The sequence below is a fragment of the Neoarius graeffei genome, chromosome 13 (assembly GCF_027579695.1).
Source record: "Neoarius graeffei isolate fNeoGra1 chromosome 13, fNeoGra1.pri, whole genome shotgun sequence".
Classification (NCBI taxonomy): Eukaryota; Metazoa; Chordata; class Actinopteri; order Siluriformes; family Ariidae; genus Neoarius; species Neoarius graeffei.
Window position 1 is genome coordinate 40,473,156 of NC_083581.1, and position 17,192 is coordinate 40,490,347.

At 40.7% G+C, this 17,192-nt stretch overlaps 1 protein-coding gene across 3 annotated transcripts in view; it reads right to left on the reverse strand.

Annotated features, from left to right (window-relative positions):
• The window catches only part of pfkfb2a (6-phosphofructo-2-kinase/fructose-2,6-biphosphatase 2a), a 73,412-nt gene that overhangs the window by 13,272 nt on the left and 42,948 nt on the right, over positions 1–17,192 (reverse strand). For all 3 annotated transcript variants that reach the window (XM_060937722.1, XM_060937721.1, XM_060937720.1), the window contains 2 exons: positions 14,770–14,832; positions 7,938–8,002 (listed from right to left, as the gene is read on the reverse strand). In XM_060937722.1, coding sequence (XP_060793705.1) covers positions 7,938–8,002; positions 14,770–14,832 — 128 coding nt within the window. The remainder of the gene's footprint in view (positions 1–7,937; positions 8,003–14,769; positions 14,833–17,192) is intronic.

Genomic DNA, 17,192 nt, shown 5'->3' on the forward strand with positions numbered 1-17,192 from the left:
GGGGTAAAGCCTTTACAAAAAACAAACAAAGAAAAAAAAAAACTCTCATATATACTAACCCGGGCGGCACGGTGGTGTAGTGGTTAGCGCTGTCGCCTCACAGCAAGAAGGTCCGGGTTCGAGCCCCGGGGCCGGCAAGGGCCTTTCTGTGCAGAGTTTGCATGTTCTCCCCGTGTCCGCGTGGGTTTCCTCCGGGTGCTCCGGTTTCCCCCACAGTCCAAAGACATGCAGGTTAGGTTAACTGGTGACTCTAAATTGACCGTAGGTGTGAATGTGAGTGTGAATGGTTGTCTGTGTCTATGTATCAGCCCTGTGATGACCTGGCGACTTGTCCAGGGTGTACCCCGCCTTTCACCCGTAGTCAGCTGGGATAGGCTCCAGCTTGCCTGCGACCCTGTAGAACAGGATAAAGCGGCTAGAGATAATGAGATGAGATGAGATATACTAACCCTGATTAACCTGTATACCCTGTATGCCCCCACATTTTGTATGCTGCTGAATCTGTCCTTTTTTCAGTAGCTTTGTATAAACAATAACCGCTAAATGTAATGCAATGTTATGTAAGGTGATCGCCTAGGCATTCTCATTGTGAAAAGTAAGTCACATGTACATGGACTGGCATTTAATGTTGTATTTGTTCCTTTCTATTTGTTTTTTGTCTGTTCATATTCTTTTTGGGGGAGTAAAGTCCGTTTAAAAATGCCGTTAAATGCATAGGCCTATAGGCCAAGTTTAATGACCTTGAGGTTATCAGAGGTCATATGTCGTTTTACAAATGAAAAATGAATTCAGCACCCAAACATTTAACAAACAAGGCCATTTGCTAACTTCATTAATCATTTTAGTACATTTCATTCCTTAGAAAGCTGAGAAACTGGGTTCAGCTGAGACGTTTACAGGCCCAAAGTTCAATGACCTCTAGAGGTCAACAGAGGTCAGATAGAGCTCGGCATATTGCAGATTTGAATTCGGCACACCCAAATTGACAAAATAAGACTGTTTGCCGACTTTGTCTCAAAAATGCCCTTAACTCCTTAAATAAGCACTTTTTTGAATTTTGGTACCAGTCTATACTTTAACTTCAGCAAAAATTTGACTGGACAACTTTCACTTGTATCGGAGTAACATTTGACCAGTGGGATCTGTACTTTGACTTAAGTAATGAAGGTGGTTACTTTGTCCACCTCTGTAAAAAACAAAACACAACATAGCTGTGTTTCTTTTCACGCAATACCTCCAGTTCTCTTTGCAGAACAGCCAATTTTCACAACCAACATTTCATCCATATTTTCTATTATTCTTGTTTCTCTTCACAACAGTGATAAATGTAATATGATCCTAGTAGATCTCTTTATGTTTGTAAAAAAGCAGGATGTGGGGATGAGGTGCACTTCAGCAGGGTTCTCTCCAGATAAAAGATGGTGTAGTGTATATGACTCGTTTTCATGCATAGTGCGCATATCCTTAGAGCAACAAACACACTGCGTAGTATCAAAAACTCAGCAATTCCAAGACTTTGAAAGTTGTATACTGTGTGCTCTGTGAAATTCACACTTTTTTTCTGTTTTTATTGAAAAGTATAGTGTAGTAATCTCTGAGGAAGCTGGTACATACAGTCGGAGGAAAATGTTTGTACACCCTTTGGAATTTTTCACATTTCTGCCTAAATTGGTCATAAAACATCATCTGAACTCTCCAGCAATCTTAAGAATGAACAAACAGTGTCTGCTTGAACTAAAACCACCCAAACATTTGCGTTTTATCATATTTTTATTGACCATAAGATGGAATTATTCACAGGAGAGGGAGGCATAAGTAAGTGCACCCTTTGATTTAGTAGCTGGTTGACCCTCCTCTGGCTGCAATAACTTCAACCGGACGTTTCCTGTAGTTGCAGACTAGACGGGCACAACGATCAGGAGAAATCTTGCACCATTCCTCTTTGCAAAACTGTTGCAATTCAGCAAGATTCCTGGGATGCCTGGAATGGATGGCTTTCTTGAGGTCATGCCACAACATCTCGATTGGATTGAGGTCGGGGCTTTGACTGGGCCATTCCAGAACGTGAATTTTGTTCTTCTGAAACCATTCTAATGTCGACCTGCTTCTGTGTTTAGGGTCATTGTCCTGTTTAGGGATCGACCAATATGTTTTTTTTCAGGGCCGATACCGATACCGATTATTATGGAATTGGGATGCCGATAACCGATATGTGCAACCGATAAATGTAAACATTATAATTCATATGAAATTAAACATAGCACACACTGACACAGACCTTCATATCCATGAAATGTATGTTTAATTGTAAAATTGAACATGAAATTTTGTGCAGGGAGATGCCAGCAGCAGCAGGCGGCACGGTGGTGTAGTGGTTACCGCTGTCGCCTCACAGCAAGAAGGTCCTGGGTTCGAGCCCCGTGGCCGGCGAGGGCCTTTCTGTGTGGAGTTTGCATGTTCTCCCCGTGTCCGCGTGGGTTTCCTCCGGGTGCTCCGGTTTCCCCCACAGTCCAAAGACATGCAGGTTAGGTTAACTGGTGACTCTAAAATTGACCGTAGGTGTGAATGGTTGTCTGTGTCTATGTGTCAGCCCTGTGATGACCTGGCGACTTGTCCAGGGTGTACCCCGCCTTTCGCCCATAGTCAGCTGGGATAGGCTCCAGCTTGCCTGCGACCCTGTAGAAGGATAAAGCGGCTAGAGATAATGAGAATGAGATGAGATGCCAGCAGCATTTGTACAATAAAGTCAAACATTAGTTAGAATAAAATGAGAAATAAAATAAAATAAATATTCACCAATAAAAAAATAAATCACTCCCTACTATATTACAGCTCACCATTTTCAGTGGAAAATAAATGAAAATACACTCTGGATTCTTTTACACTAAGAACTAAGTAAGACTTACCAACTTCAAGTAGTTTTTAAATAACAAATCAAGTGTAGGGAGCTGCCTGCAGCATTTTTTAAAAAGTAAAATCAAACATACAGTAAAGTAGGCTATCACTCCCTATTAGGAGCGGCTGCTCCTTTAAGAGTATATCGCTTTCCGAATCAGAAGCGCTAGCGAGGAGAATCACTTGTGCAAGAATTATAAATACTAGTCACACCTGGCTTGTTTAAATGTTCAAATAGCGCTTTATAAAGTTACCTAACGTACAAGTGCAATGCGCTTTCTGAGCACGAGTCACGTCATGAAGTTTACTCATCACCATAACAAATAGCCAGTAGGCTTGCGCTAGCCTACAGAACACAAACACTACGTTTTACTTCGTCTTCCCTTGACCACCTCTGTATGGCTGTCATTCTACTGTTCGAGTAGAACTACTGACACATTCACAACGTTTCCAGACGGGGATTTAAAAATGACTGCAGCCTACGTTATGCTGTTTCAGCGAGACTAGTTGGTTGTAGGCTAATTCAAGTGCTTCCTTCCGTAAGCTAAGTTTGCCTGGCTACACAGATGCAAATGGACAATTTTAACGAGTAGTAGATGAAGAATGTAAACATATGATGATGTTGTGCTTTTGCAACTTGTGTGTTTGTGACTTACTGCGGGAAAAGCAGCGTGTCCTTACCTTGATACGGGCGCCTTGAAACAGTTCAGAGTGTTTAGCTGCGCGTGTTGATTGGCTATATCTCTTGTGCCAAACAAATCAGATGTTGTGGTGGGCGGGACCGTGTTCTTGAACTCAGAGAGGCGAGTGCAGGAAAGGACGTGCAGTGACAGTCGCGTTAGGAACGAAATGGCTGCAAAAAGGCATGTTATCGGCATATTGGTGGGAATTATGGCCGATACCGATAACCCTAAAAATGCAGAATATCGGCCCGATATAGCGGCCAGGCCGATTATCTGTCGACCCCTAGTCCTGTTGCAGGACCCATTCTCTCGAGTTTCAACTTTTTGACAGATTGCCTCAGGTTTTTCTGCAAAATAGCTTGATATACTTGAGAATTCATTTTCCCATTGATTATAGCCAGTTGTCCAGGCCCAGAGGCAGCAAAGCACCCCCACACCATGATGCTACCGCCACCATACTTGACGGTGGGGATGAGGTTTTGCTGATGGTGTGCTGTACCGACTTTCCTCCACACATGATGTGGTGTGTTCCCCTCAAACAATTCAACTTTGGTTTCATCAGACCACAATATGTTTTTCCAGTGGCGCTGAGGAGCATCCAAATGCTTTTTCGCGAACTCCAAACGAGCAGAAATGTTCTTTCTGGACAGCAATGGCTTCCTCCGTGGCCTTCTCCCATGAATCCCATTCTTGTTCAGTGTCTTTCTTATAGTAGATGTGTCCACAGAGATGTCTGCATGTTTCAGTGATTTCCTCAAGTCTTCAGCGGACACTCTTGGATTCTTTTTTACCTCATTGATGATGACTCGCAGTGCCTTTGGAGTGATCTTCGCAGGGCGGCCACTCCTTGGCTGAGTAACAACCGATACAAATTGTCTCCATTTATACACAATTTTTCTAATTGTAGACACATGAACACCAAGGGTCTTAGAGATGGTTTTGTAACCCTTTTTAGCTTTATACAAATCAATTATTTTGTGTCTTAAGTCTTCAAACAGCTTCTTTGAGCGAGGCATGATGCACAGAACATGCCTCTCATCAAAACACACCTTTTAACTGGTTTTCCAGTGGGGTGGGTAGCTTACGACACACCTCAGTGATTGGACATCAGGTTGGCTCACACCGGAGTCAAATTGTTTAATCATCTAATTACCGTATTTTCTGGACTATAAGCCGCTACTTTTTTCCTAGGTTTTGAACATGCGGCTTATACAAAGGTGCAGCTATTCTGTGGATTTTTCTTCCACCGCTAGGAGCGCTCTAACCGGAAGTAGAATCAAAAATAAGATAGACGAAAAATCAATGCAAAGAAGAATTAGCAGATCTTTAGCAGATAGAACACGCACGACAAATTACTAACTGGTAATTATTTTCAAATCCAGCCAAGATGATTAAAGTGACTTGTGGTTTCAAACACAGGAGAAATGAAGGTAAATAAATACCGGTTATTTTCTCTTGGTTCTGTTCCGTTTTAATCAGCAAAGTTGCTGCCGTGTTAAAAGGCACTGTTCGGAAAGAATCTGTTCAGGTACATACATGTACATTTACAGTACAAAATCGTTTGTACATGCAGTAAATATCAACATAGATATCTGCGGCTTATAGCCCGGTGCGGCTTGTATATCTTTTTTTTTAAAAATAGAGCGGATGCGGCTTATATACAGGTGTGCTCTATAGTCCAGAAAATACGGTAGTCTAATTAGCTCTTGGATGAGCCTTAGCTAAGGGTGTACTTGCTTATGCCTCCCTATCCTGTCAATATTTCCATCTTATGGCCAATAAAAATATGATAACATGTAATTGTTTGAGTGGTTTTAGTTCAAGCAGACACTGTTTGTTCATTCTTAAGATTGCTGGAGAGTTCAGATGATGTTTTTTTGACCAATTTAGGCAGAAGTGTAAAAAATTCCAAAGAGTGTACAAACATTTTCCTCCGACTGTATAGTACAGCAGGCAGATCCAAACTGTTTTTCATTGTGATCGTCACAGGATTTGTTCTAAGCCTACCACTTCAGCCTTAAATTGGGCCAAGGATTACTCTGATGTGCTTAAAATGTGCATCATCGTTACACAAAAATACAGCTCTCATACAACCACAGCTATGATATTACTATATCAAAGTTTTTCATATAAAATTGCATGATTAGAAAGTTAATCATATAAAATCATGATGATATGTAGCCTAAAGACAGACTGGACAAAGCCCTTCCCCTCCCTTCCTAACGCATTTACCGTAGCATCGAATTATTCTGAGAACGGCACGCAAACAGGAATTTCCAAAACACAGTAATCGCCTGAGTCATTGCTATCTGCATGAAAGGACACTCGGATTCATCATTAAAATGGAGAGAATGCTGCATCTCTAACATACTGCCACTATCAATGCACTTACATACATATACACTCACTGGCCACTTTAATAGGAACTTGTTGTTGATTCTAAGATTCCTGTTCTTGGCTGGCAGGAGTGGAACCCGATGTGGTCTTCTGCTGTTGCATGCTGAGATGCTTTTCTGCTCACCACGGTTGTAAAGAGTTGCTATGAGTTACTCTATCCTTCCTGGCACCTTGAGCCAATCTGCCCATTTTCCTCTGACCTCTCTTACCAACAAGGCGTTTGTTTCCACCCACAGAACTGTCGCTCACTCAGTGTTTTTTGTTTTTCACACCATTCTGTGGAAACTCTAGAGACTGTTGTGTGTGAAAATCCCAGGAGATCAGCAGTTTCTGAAATACTCAAACCAGACCAGTGTTTTAATCGAGTCACTAAACCTCAAATCCAAGTCCAGTCTCAAGTCCCCAGTGTTCAAGTCCAAGCCATTAAAGGAAACTTCAAGTCGAGTCCGAGTCGAGGCCACTACTGATCCGAGTTGAGTCCGACACAGGCCCCGCTATCAACAGGGCAAATAACATGAGAGAGGGTTAACACTAGCTAGTTCAACAGTCAAGAAGCCCCGCTATCAACACAGCAATGAACGTAGCGTGTCACTTCCTTCTCTGGGTGTCATCTTACCAAATGACGATTGAAGTTCGGGGTTGTCCCCGTCGTCTCCTTGACAGTTCTTCTACGTATGGAACATATAGCAGTGCATTTTTTCCCACTGCATGAGAAGCAAAGCGGACAATCCTAGGGGCTTCTCTCCAGGCATTTTAGCGCCATTAACATTAGGTTGTTCCTGAACATGACGTATGAACAGGTGAATGTACATTCTCTTGCACAAAATTAGTATAAAAATTAATGTAGAATAAATATCTTATGTCAAATTATTATGGCATGTTACAAAAAATAAAGTAAAAATCCGAGTCCTCGTCTCCAATTTATGAGTCCGAATGCAGTTACTGTACGAGTCCGAATTCAAGCCCAAGTCAAGTCACGAGTCCTTAAAATTAGGGCAGGAGTCGGACTCGAGTCTGAGTCCTGGACTCCAGTACTACGAGCCTGAACCAGTCCATCTGGCACCAACACCCACAGTGCCACAGTGAAAGTCACACTTTGAGATCACAATTTTTCCCATTCCGATGTCTGAAGTGAACATTAACTGAAGCTCTTGACTTGTATCTGCATGATTTTATGCATCGTGCTGCTGTCAAGGGATCGGCTGATTAGAGAACTGCATCAAACAGCAGGTGTTCCTAATAAAGTGGACAGCGAGTGTATATGGAACAAAACACTATATGAAAATAATCAACGTGAGGAAGCGGAGTGAGGCGGCACGACGGTGGTGTAGTGGTTAGCGCTGTCGCCTCACAGCAAGAAGGTCCAGGTTCGAGCCCCGGGGCCGGCGAGGGCCTTTCTGTGCGGAGTTTGCATGTTCTCCCCGTGTCCGCGTGGGTTTCCTCCGGGTGCTCCGGTTTCCCCCACAGTCCAAAGACATGCAGGTTAGGTTAACTGGTGGCTCTAAATTGACCGTAGGTGTGAATGTGAGTGTGAATGGTTGTCTGTGTCTATGTGTCAGCCCTGTGATGACCTGGCGACTTGTCCAGGGTGTACCCCGCCTTTCGCCCGTAGTCAGCTGGGATAGGCTCCAGCTTGCCTGCGACCCTGTAGAACAGGATAAAGCGGCTAGAGATAATGAGATGAGATGAGGAAGCGGAGTGACTGTTAAGCACTCTTCAGCACATTCAGAAGTGTTTTATATGTCTTATACTACAGCACTTTTCAAACATTAAGAATTATATTTATTAAGCAATGGCTACTTTTTATCCGGTTAATGCTGTGGTACAGCTGAGAAACGAGGTATCACTTCAATTATAGCAGTTGTAAACAGTCATTCCTTCACCAAACATTCTTTGTCCTTTCTCTATTAGAGATTAAAAAATAAAAAAAAATTAAAATAAATACAAACAAACAGTTCTTACGAGTGGTCTGTTCCGGTGTGTGTTCACAGCTTCAACTTTCAGATCAAACATGTCCACTTTACAACCTGCAAATATTAATGAAAAATACATTCAGTGCTAATAAACATTCATTTCTTTAAAAATTAGGGCTTCAGGGATATGATGATGATGATTCAGGCAGCAGAAGCAGTACATTTCATTATGTATTATTTCATGAAGTATATAGACTATAGGCACTTTCGGATGGGAGGAACTTTTTCATAATCCTTTTGAGGGATTTTTAGGTCCTACTTCAGGCTAGGTACTCTCCCAGTACAAGAGGAACCATGAGTTATGTAAATGCACAGTGACTGGTCAAGATGTATGCTGATTGGTTGGACACGAGCCAACGCAGCACCGGCAACTGGCATTTTTTAACAAGATCAACTGTGAGCTACTGCTCACTTACGTATCCCCCCGCTCTCACTTATATCAGAATGCAAGCAATCGAAGGAATAGGACACTTATTATGAATGTTGACTTCAACAAATAATTAATCCTGAAACAAGTAAGTAAAGAGCAGTGTCTCTCCCCAGGGATTTCAAATAGCATCCTGGTCAACTGTCGTTATTTTGAAATAGCATTTTGCTTCTTGAAATAGTGTCAAAATCCACGCTATATGTTTCGTAAATACATTAAGTCGGTAAACAGGAAGTCGATGTGGGACAGACCTGAAAACGGTACACACGGTATAGAACCCCAAGATGAAGTTTGGTACCAAGTGGCTATGATTTGTGGTTGCTGAGAAAAAGGGTGTTTCGGACGGACGGAGATACGGACGGACAGAGGTCAACCAGTATACCTCCCCTCCTTCGGAGCGGGGGTATAAAAAACGTTAAACGTTAGCCACGTAAACCACAGCTCTTAACATTAGCATTTAAATGATAAAAATATGGACAGAGAAGTTGCACTGTATCTCAAATATATAAATATACATTCAATGAAGGAGATACAGTGCAATTTTGATGCATCCAAGCGAACTAGAAAAATCTTCACTTGTATTTTCAGCTAACGTCACGCTAGCAAGCCAGCTTACGTCACACTGGCATTCCTACTGGTGGTGCAAATGCAAATAAAAAAAGATCTTGAAGTTATGTAGTTCTCTGGGGAGCTCCCCAGCGGGTAGTTAATCTCAATAGGTCCTTAGAACTGTTTGGTCCGAAAGCGCCTATTATGGCCAAAAGTATGTGGACCCCTTACCATCATAGCCATATAGTGTCTTGCAAAAGTATTCATCCCCTTGATGTTTGTCCTATTTTGTCACATTACGAGCTGGAATTTAAATGGATTTTTTAGGGGTTAGCACCATTTGATTTACACAACATGCCTACCACTTTAAAGGTGAAAATTGTTTATTGTGACACAAACAATAATTAAGTTGAAAAAAAAAAAAAAAAAAACAGAAGTCTGGAGTGTGCATAGGTATTCACCCCCCAAAGTCAATACTCTGTAGAGCCACTTTTTGCTGCAATTACAGCTGCAAGTCTCTTGGGGTACGTCTCTATTAGTTTAGCACATCTAGCCACTGGGATTTTTGCCCATTCCTCAAGGCAAAACTGCTCCAACTCCTTCAAGTTAGATGGGGTGCGTTGGTGTGCAACAATCTTCAAGTTATGCCACAGATTCTCAGTTGGATTGAGGTCTGGGCTTTGACTAGGCCACTCCAAGACATTTAAGTGTTTCCCTTTAAACCACTCCAGTGTAGATTTAGCAGTATGTTTAGGGTCATTGTCCTGCTGGAACATGAACCTTCATCCCAGTCTCAAACCTCTGATCGACTCAAACAGGTTTTCCTCCACAATCGCCCTGTATTTAGCACCATCCATCTTTCCTTCAATCCTGACCAGCTTTCCTGTCCCTGCAGCTGAAAAACATCCCCACAGCATGATGTTGCCACCACCATGCTTCACTGTAGGAATGGTGTTCTCAGTGTGATGGGAAGTGTTGGGTTTGCATGGCATTTCCCATGATGGCCAAAAAGATCAATTTTAGTCTCATCTGACCAGATAATCTTCTTCCATGTGTTTGGGGAGTCTACCACATGCTTTTAGGCAAACTCCAAACATGTTTTCTTATTTTTTTCTTTAACCAATGACTTTTTTCTGACCACTCTTCCATAAAGCCCCGCTCTGTGGGGTGTACGGCTTAAAGTGGTCCTATGGACAGATACTCCCATCTCCACTGTGGATCTTTGCAGCTCCTTCAGTGTTATCTTCGGTGTTTTTGTTGCATCTCTGATTAATGCCCTCCTTGCTCGGTCTGTGAGTTTTGGTGGGCGGCCTTCTCTTGTTTTGCTGTAATGGATTTAATGGCGCTCCCTGGGATATTAAAAGTTTGGGATATTTTTTATAACCCAACCCTGATCTATACTTCTCCACAACTTTGTCTCTGACCTGTTTGGAGGCTCCTTGGTTCTCATGTTGCTTGCTTAGTAGTGTAGCAGAGTCAGGGTCCTTCCAGAACAGGCTGATTTATACAGACATCATGTGACAGATCATGTGACGCTTTGGTTGCAAACAGGTGGATCTTAATCAACTAATTATGTGATTTATGAAGTGAATTGGTCGGACCAGCTCTTATTTAGGGGTTCCATACGAAAGGGGGTGAATACCTATGCACACTCCAGATTTCTGTTTTTTCAACTTATTGTTTGTTTCACAATAAAAAAAAAAAACATTTGCACCTTTAAAGTGGTAGGCATGTTGTGTAAATCAAATGGTGCTCATTCCCCAAAAATCCATTTTAATTCCAGCTTGTAATGCGCCAAAACAGGACAAACACCAAGGGGGACGAATACTTTTGCAAGACACTGTATGTGTTTTTTTTTTCCTCCAAACTATTGCAACAAGGTTATAAACACATAAATGTACATGATGTCCTTGAATGTTGTAGCTGTTCCCTTCACTGGAACTAAAAGGACCCAGCATGACAATGCACCTGCGCACAAAGCTCCATGACGACATTATGTATTCAGACTGGAGTGGTTGGCGCGATCTCCTGTGTCCTGCACAGAACCCTGACCTCAACCTCACTGAACACCACTGGGATAAACTAACATACCATATGCACCCCAGACCTCCTCAGCAAAAATCTAGTGGATAGCCTTCCCATAGGAGTAGAGCTCATAATAACAGAAAAAGGATAATAAATCTGGAACGGGATGTTCAGCAAGCACATATTAGCGTGATGGTCAGGGGTCCACATACTTATAGTGTATTTGCAATCATTCTAGCAGAAATGCACTAGACAATTAAAAATAACTCCTTGCTTTCCTTGAAAAAAAGCAAGATCCTTTCAGAAAGGTACCTGAGAGAAACCAATCATTCTTCTTTCAACAGAAGTTAATGGAAAATTACAAACTGATCCTGACTCACTGTCCAGCTATCTGACATATTTATGGAGCAGAACACAAGACATCCTGCTGATGGAAGCAAACGTCTCAGAGTGACTGAACTATTGCGGAAGTGAAAGTTGTTGCAATCTCAATGAAAGGTTAGATACAAATACTACATTCTCATTTAAAGGACATGGGACATGAAACATAAAAGCACGCTATATCAGTTTCTTTCCATTAAAAATATGAAATAATTGCATCAACAAATACAAAATTATCTATTAAATTCAGCAAAATCGTTATATTCGTGATGATTATATGGCATTTCTGCTCGAGCTCCGATATGCATATTTTACAACCGGAAGAGCCGCTGTCACGTGATCATACGTCACAAAAACTTTCGGGTACAGCACAAGCGGGTAGATGAATATGGAGAAGTGTGAATCGTGATGATGACGAATGCGACAAAATAGTTTTTGTGTCTTGGATGACAAGAAAATTGTTTCGTTTTTAGTGTTTAACGTACATTGAACATCATGGTGTATTGCGACCTCCCAGTCAGTCAGACGCGCTGTCACTCCTGTTAGCAATGTAGCTAGGCTCAGCATGGCCAATGGTATTTTTTGGGGCTGTAGTTAGATGCGACCAAACTCTTCCACGTTTTTCCTGTTTACATAGGTTTATATGACCAGTGACATGAAAAAGTTCAGTTACACAAATTGAAACGTGGTGATTTTCTATGCTATGGAAAGTCCGCACTATAATGACAGGCGTACTAACACCTTCTGCGCGCTTCGACAGCGCATTGATACCTTCACTCGGAGTTGTACCATTATTTTTTAGACAGGGCGGACGGACCAGGGCATTCGCCCGCCTGGCCGTGCCCGACGAGGAGCGCTCTCGGCCGGCTTGGGAGGCAGACGGCAGCCCCTCCTGGAAGTGTGGTTTTACCATGGGCCTCATGCGGTAAGGATTAGTATTATAATTTTGGGTGTATCAATTATTGATTATCATAATTCTGACTCGTTTCGCCATTTTGAATGTTTTCATCTCGGACTCTGGAAGCATTGTATCTCAATCAATCTTGAAAAATATCAACAAAAAAAAAAAACTAGCTTGCAACGGACTTTAGCTAGATCTATGATGAACTTTCAATGTATGATACAAAAATAATACTTCTTTCAACAGATCATTAGCCTTTGAGCAGAATTGTTTTTAACTTACCAGGAAGTGTTATCCAGCCGACCGCTTTCAGTTTCATGGGGATTGAATGAACTCTCACTCTCAGAATCATCTGACCCGTCAGAGTAAAGACAAGATCCATGTTCATGTGAATTTCCAGCTATCGGTTCGAATTGATAGGGTCTAACTTCACATCTCTGTGAAACATCGGGAATATCACTGTCGATGGTGTCCATTTCGGTAACCTGTTTACATTAGATTCCCAAGCGCTGGCTCCTTGGAAAGTTTTTGTGACGTCACGGGTCACGTGAACACCTAGCTCATTAACGAATCATTGTTTTACGCTGATGTATAAAAAAGTTGAATAATGTGATGATTTTCACATTTTTGACGCCCTGCAGTGATTTAGATGGCATTTCTTATGTCCTTTATACATAATTATACCCAGAAAAAAATCCATGTCCCATATCCTTTAAACAGTACCAGTTAACATCGTCGCCCTAATGCATTATTCATGGGCTAGTGTCTTGTTTGTATGGGAGAGAAAACAAACGCAATACCCTTATCGCTTTATTAACAATCACCAAAAACAAGTGTGTTGATCCTCCTGTGTTTCTTAGGGTTTTTTTTTTAACCCATTGAGTGAAGACAGACGAATCTACTCGTAACTTTGCACTGGCCGCATTCTGACGTGTTGGTGTCATGCTATTTATAATACACTGTTCTCAGTGCTCCTAATGTAAAAAACTGTTTGAATCTTATAAAAGAAAAAAACAACAACAATATTTGTCTTTCTCTACGACTTATTTTGTGACAAATCGACTGCAGAAACTGGATCACGGTTCTCAGTCACCACACTGACATTATAACTGAGGCAATAAAAATCAGAAATGTTGAGTGGATTTTTGTGCGGGTTGCTTCAGATTTTTGGCCAGGAGAAGTTTTGAAGTTTATACTATTCATATATAGTACCATTTAAAATTTAAACACACACACGCACTTCATTTCCCTAACGTCATCTCGGTCACCGAGCCAGGCTGACGTGAGGGAATTGTGTCCAGGCCAACCAGCGAGAGGTCACTTCCTATGAGTGTGGCGTGCGCATTGGATTATTCCTTTCTGGTGTCACGATGGGAAACAACCACAAGTAAGTTTAAGTTTGTGCCAGTTTTAGTGTAATTTGCTCTAATTTTGTCATAAATATGACATTAGAAACAGATGACATTTGGGAAAAGAGAAGCAAAATGCTGCCCATTTTGTTGAGGCTTTTTTCTCTTAATTTGTATATACTGTATAGTTAAATTTGTTTTTGCCAAAATGTCCATCTATCAAACTTTCCCGCTCCATTTTAATGCATCACTAATGTCAGTCAGTGCATCTCTATGCCTCACGTCAGTTGTTTGGCCGATATGTTTGTCAGAAACGTAGGGTTCTGACCGAGGCTTAGACCAGATGTGTAAAGTACGTCAGTTTTCAGACTGACAGTTGTAGTTGTTGCTGTTGTAACTTGTTGTGAATTGTTGCTGACAAAAACATGCACAAATTTCACCAGGTCCACGACCGGGCAGTGGGCAGAAATACTGCTGATGTAGCATAAAACATAAATTAATAAGTCAATAAATAAATAAATAAATAAATAAATAAATAAATGTGTTTGCATCCAACTATTTCTGAGTTTGTTGTGCAAAAACACAGCAGTTCTTCACAGCTGGGTTATTTTCCCCGATCCTATCCTTAATTTAAAAAATAAAAAAAACCCAGAAGATTCAACAGATCCTGAATCTATTCATTCTGTATCAGATAAGTTTTCTTTCTTTTCTTTATATGGCATCATGTCCTTGGATTCTTACATATCCCCTTTGGCCTGCTAAAAAAAAAAAAAGGTGTTCTTGATAATTATTATTATTTTTAGAACACAGGACAATCTATCTAATCAATGAACAAAAACAAACATGATTTCTTCTACTTTCATTTTTTTTTGGCACGGTTTACATGATAACACACTGTATGCCTTTTCTGATTCTTTTATTACTCTAACAACTAATAATAAAATCAGATAATAAAATGATTCTCTTTTAAGAAAGATTTTTAAAAATGACTCTTTTCCAGTGTGGCTACAAATGCAATATTTTCTCTGTGACACTGTTGGTTTATTTATCCCTGACTTTATTCCATACTTGATTCATCTTTACAGATATAGGAAAGTTTTTATTCATGCCTGGTGAATTTGCAGTCTCCGGAAATGCAGTGAACAGCAAGTGACTCAACCTTCTGAATACAAAAAAAAAATCTATTTACCATAAGCCACAGGGGTGAGTTTCAGCACAACATGGAGAGGACACTTCAGATAAGTCAAGTCATCTGGAACACAAACCACAGTCTACATTAGAACCCTGACAGAGACCTCTGGGTGCCAGAAGGACATGACCACATCGCAAATAGCCAACATCCTCCTGAAGGACTGTGAAGGCTCAGGGCTTCCGGAACATTTTTCTAAAGGAAACTGTTATTAAACACGGAACCCTTAAACTGTTAGTAAACACAGAAGTCTTAACAAACTGTTAGTAAACACGGAACCCGTAACAAATTGTTAGTAAACACGGAACCCTCAACAAACTTTTAGTAAAACTGGAACCCGTAACAAACTGTTAGTAAACACGGAACCCGTAACAAACTTAGTGAACACGCAACCCTTAAACTCCTAGTAAAATTGGAACCCTTAACAAATTGTTAGTAAACACGGAACCCTTAACAAACTGTTAGTAAACACGGAACCCTTAACAAACTGTTAGTAAACACGGAACCCTCAACAAACTGTTAGTAAATACAGAACCCTTAACAAACTGTTAGTAAACACGCAACCCTCAACAAACTGTTAGTAAACACGCAACCCTCAACAAACTGTTAGTAAAACTGGAACCCGTAACAAACCGTTAGTAAACACGGAACCCGTAACAAACTTAGTGAACACGCAACCCTTAAACTCCTAGTAAAATTGGAACCCTTAACAAATTGTTAGTAAACACGCAACCCTTAACAAATTGTTAGTGAACACGCAACCCTTAACAAACCGTTAGTAAACATGGAACCCTTAACAAACTGTTAGTAAACACAGAACCCTTAACAAACTGTTAGTAAACACGGAACCCTTAACAAACTGTTAGTAAACACGGAACCCTTAACAAACTGTTAGTAAACACGGAACCCTTAACAAACTGTTAGTAAACACGGAACCCTTAACAAACTGTTAGTAAACACGGAACCCTCAACAAACTGTTAGTAAACACGGAACCCTCAACAAACTCTTAGTAAAACTGGAACCCGTAACAAACTGTTAGTAAACACGGAACCCGTAACAAACTTAGTGAACACGCAACCCTTAAACTCCTAGTAAAAGTGGAACCCTTAACAAATTGTTAGTAAACACGCAACCCTTAACAAACTGTTAGTAAACACGGAACCCTTAACAAACTGTTAGTAAACACGGAACCCTCAACAAACTGTTAGTAAACACGGAACCCTCACCAAACTCTTAGTAAAACTGGAACCCGTAACAAACTTAGTGAACACGCAACCCTTAAACTCCTAGTAAAATTGGAACCCTTAACAAATTGTTAGTAAACACGCAACCCTTAACAAATTGTTAGTGAACACGCAACCCTGAACAAACTGTTAGTAAAATTGGAACCCTTAACAAATTGTTAGTGAACACGCAACCCTTAACAAACCGTTAGTAAACATGGAACCCTTAACAAACCGTTAGTAAAATTGGAACCCTTAACAAACTGTTAGTAAACACAGAACCCTTAACAAACTGTTAGTAAACACGGAACCCTTAACAAACTGTTAGTAAACACGGAACCCTTAACAAACTGTTAGTAAACACGGAACCCTTAACAAACCGTTAGTAAACATGGAACTTAACAAACCGTTAGTAAAATTGGAACCCTTAACAAATTGTTAGTGAACACGCAACCCTTAACAAACCGTTAGTAAAATTGGAACCCTTAACAAACTCTTAGTAAACACAGAACCCTTAACAAACTGTTAGTAAACACGGAACCCTTAACAAACTGTTAGTAAACACGGAACCCTTAACAAACTGTTAGTAAACACGGAACCCTTAACAAACTGTTAGTAAACACGGAACCCTTAACAAACTGTTAGTAAACACGCAACCCTTAACAAACCGTTAGTAAACACGCAACCCTTAACAAACCGTTAGTAAACATGGAACCCTTAACAAACTGTTAGTAAAATTGGAACCCTTAACAAACCGTTAGTAAACATGGAACCCTTAACAAACTGTTAGTAAAATTGGAACCCTTAACAAACCGTTAGTAAACATGGAACCCTTAACAAACTTAGTAAAATTGGAACCCTTAACAAACCGTTAGTAAACACGCAACCCTTAACAAACCGTTAGTAAACATGGAACCCTTAACAAACTGTTAGTAAACACGGAACCCTTAACAAACTGTTAGTAAAATTGGAACCCTTAACAAACTGTTAGTAAAATTGGAACCCTTAACAAACTGTTAGTAAACACGCAACCCTTAACAAACTGTTAGTAAACACGCAACCCTTAACAAACTGTTAGTAAACACGGAACCCTTAACAAACTGTTAGTAAAATTGGAACCCTTAACAAACTGTTAGTAAACACGCAACCCTTAACAAACTGTTAGTAAACACGCAACCCTTAACAAACTGTTAGTAAAC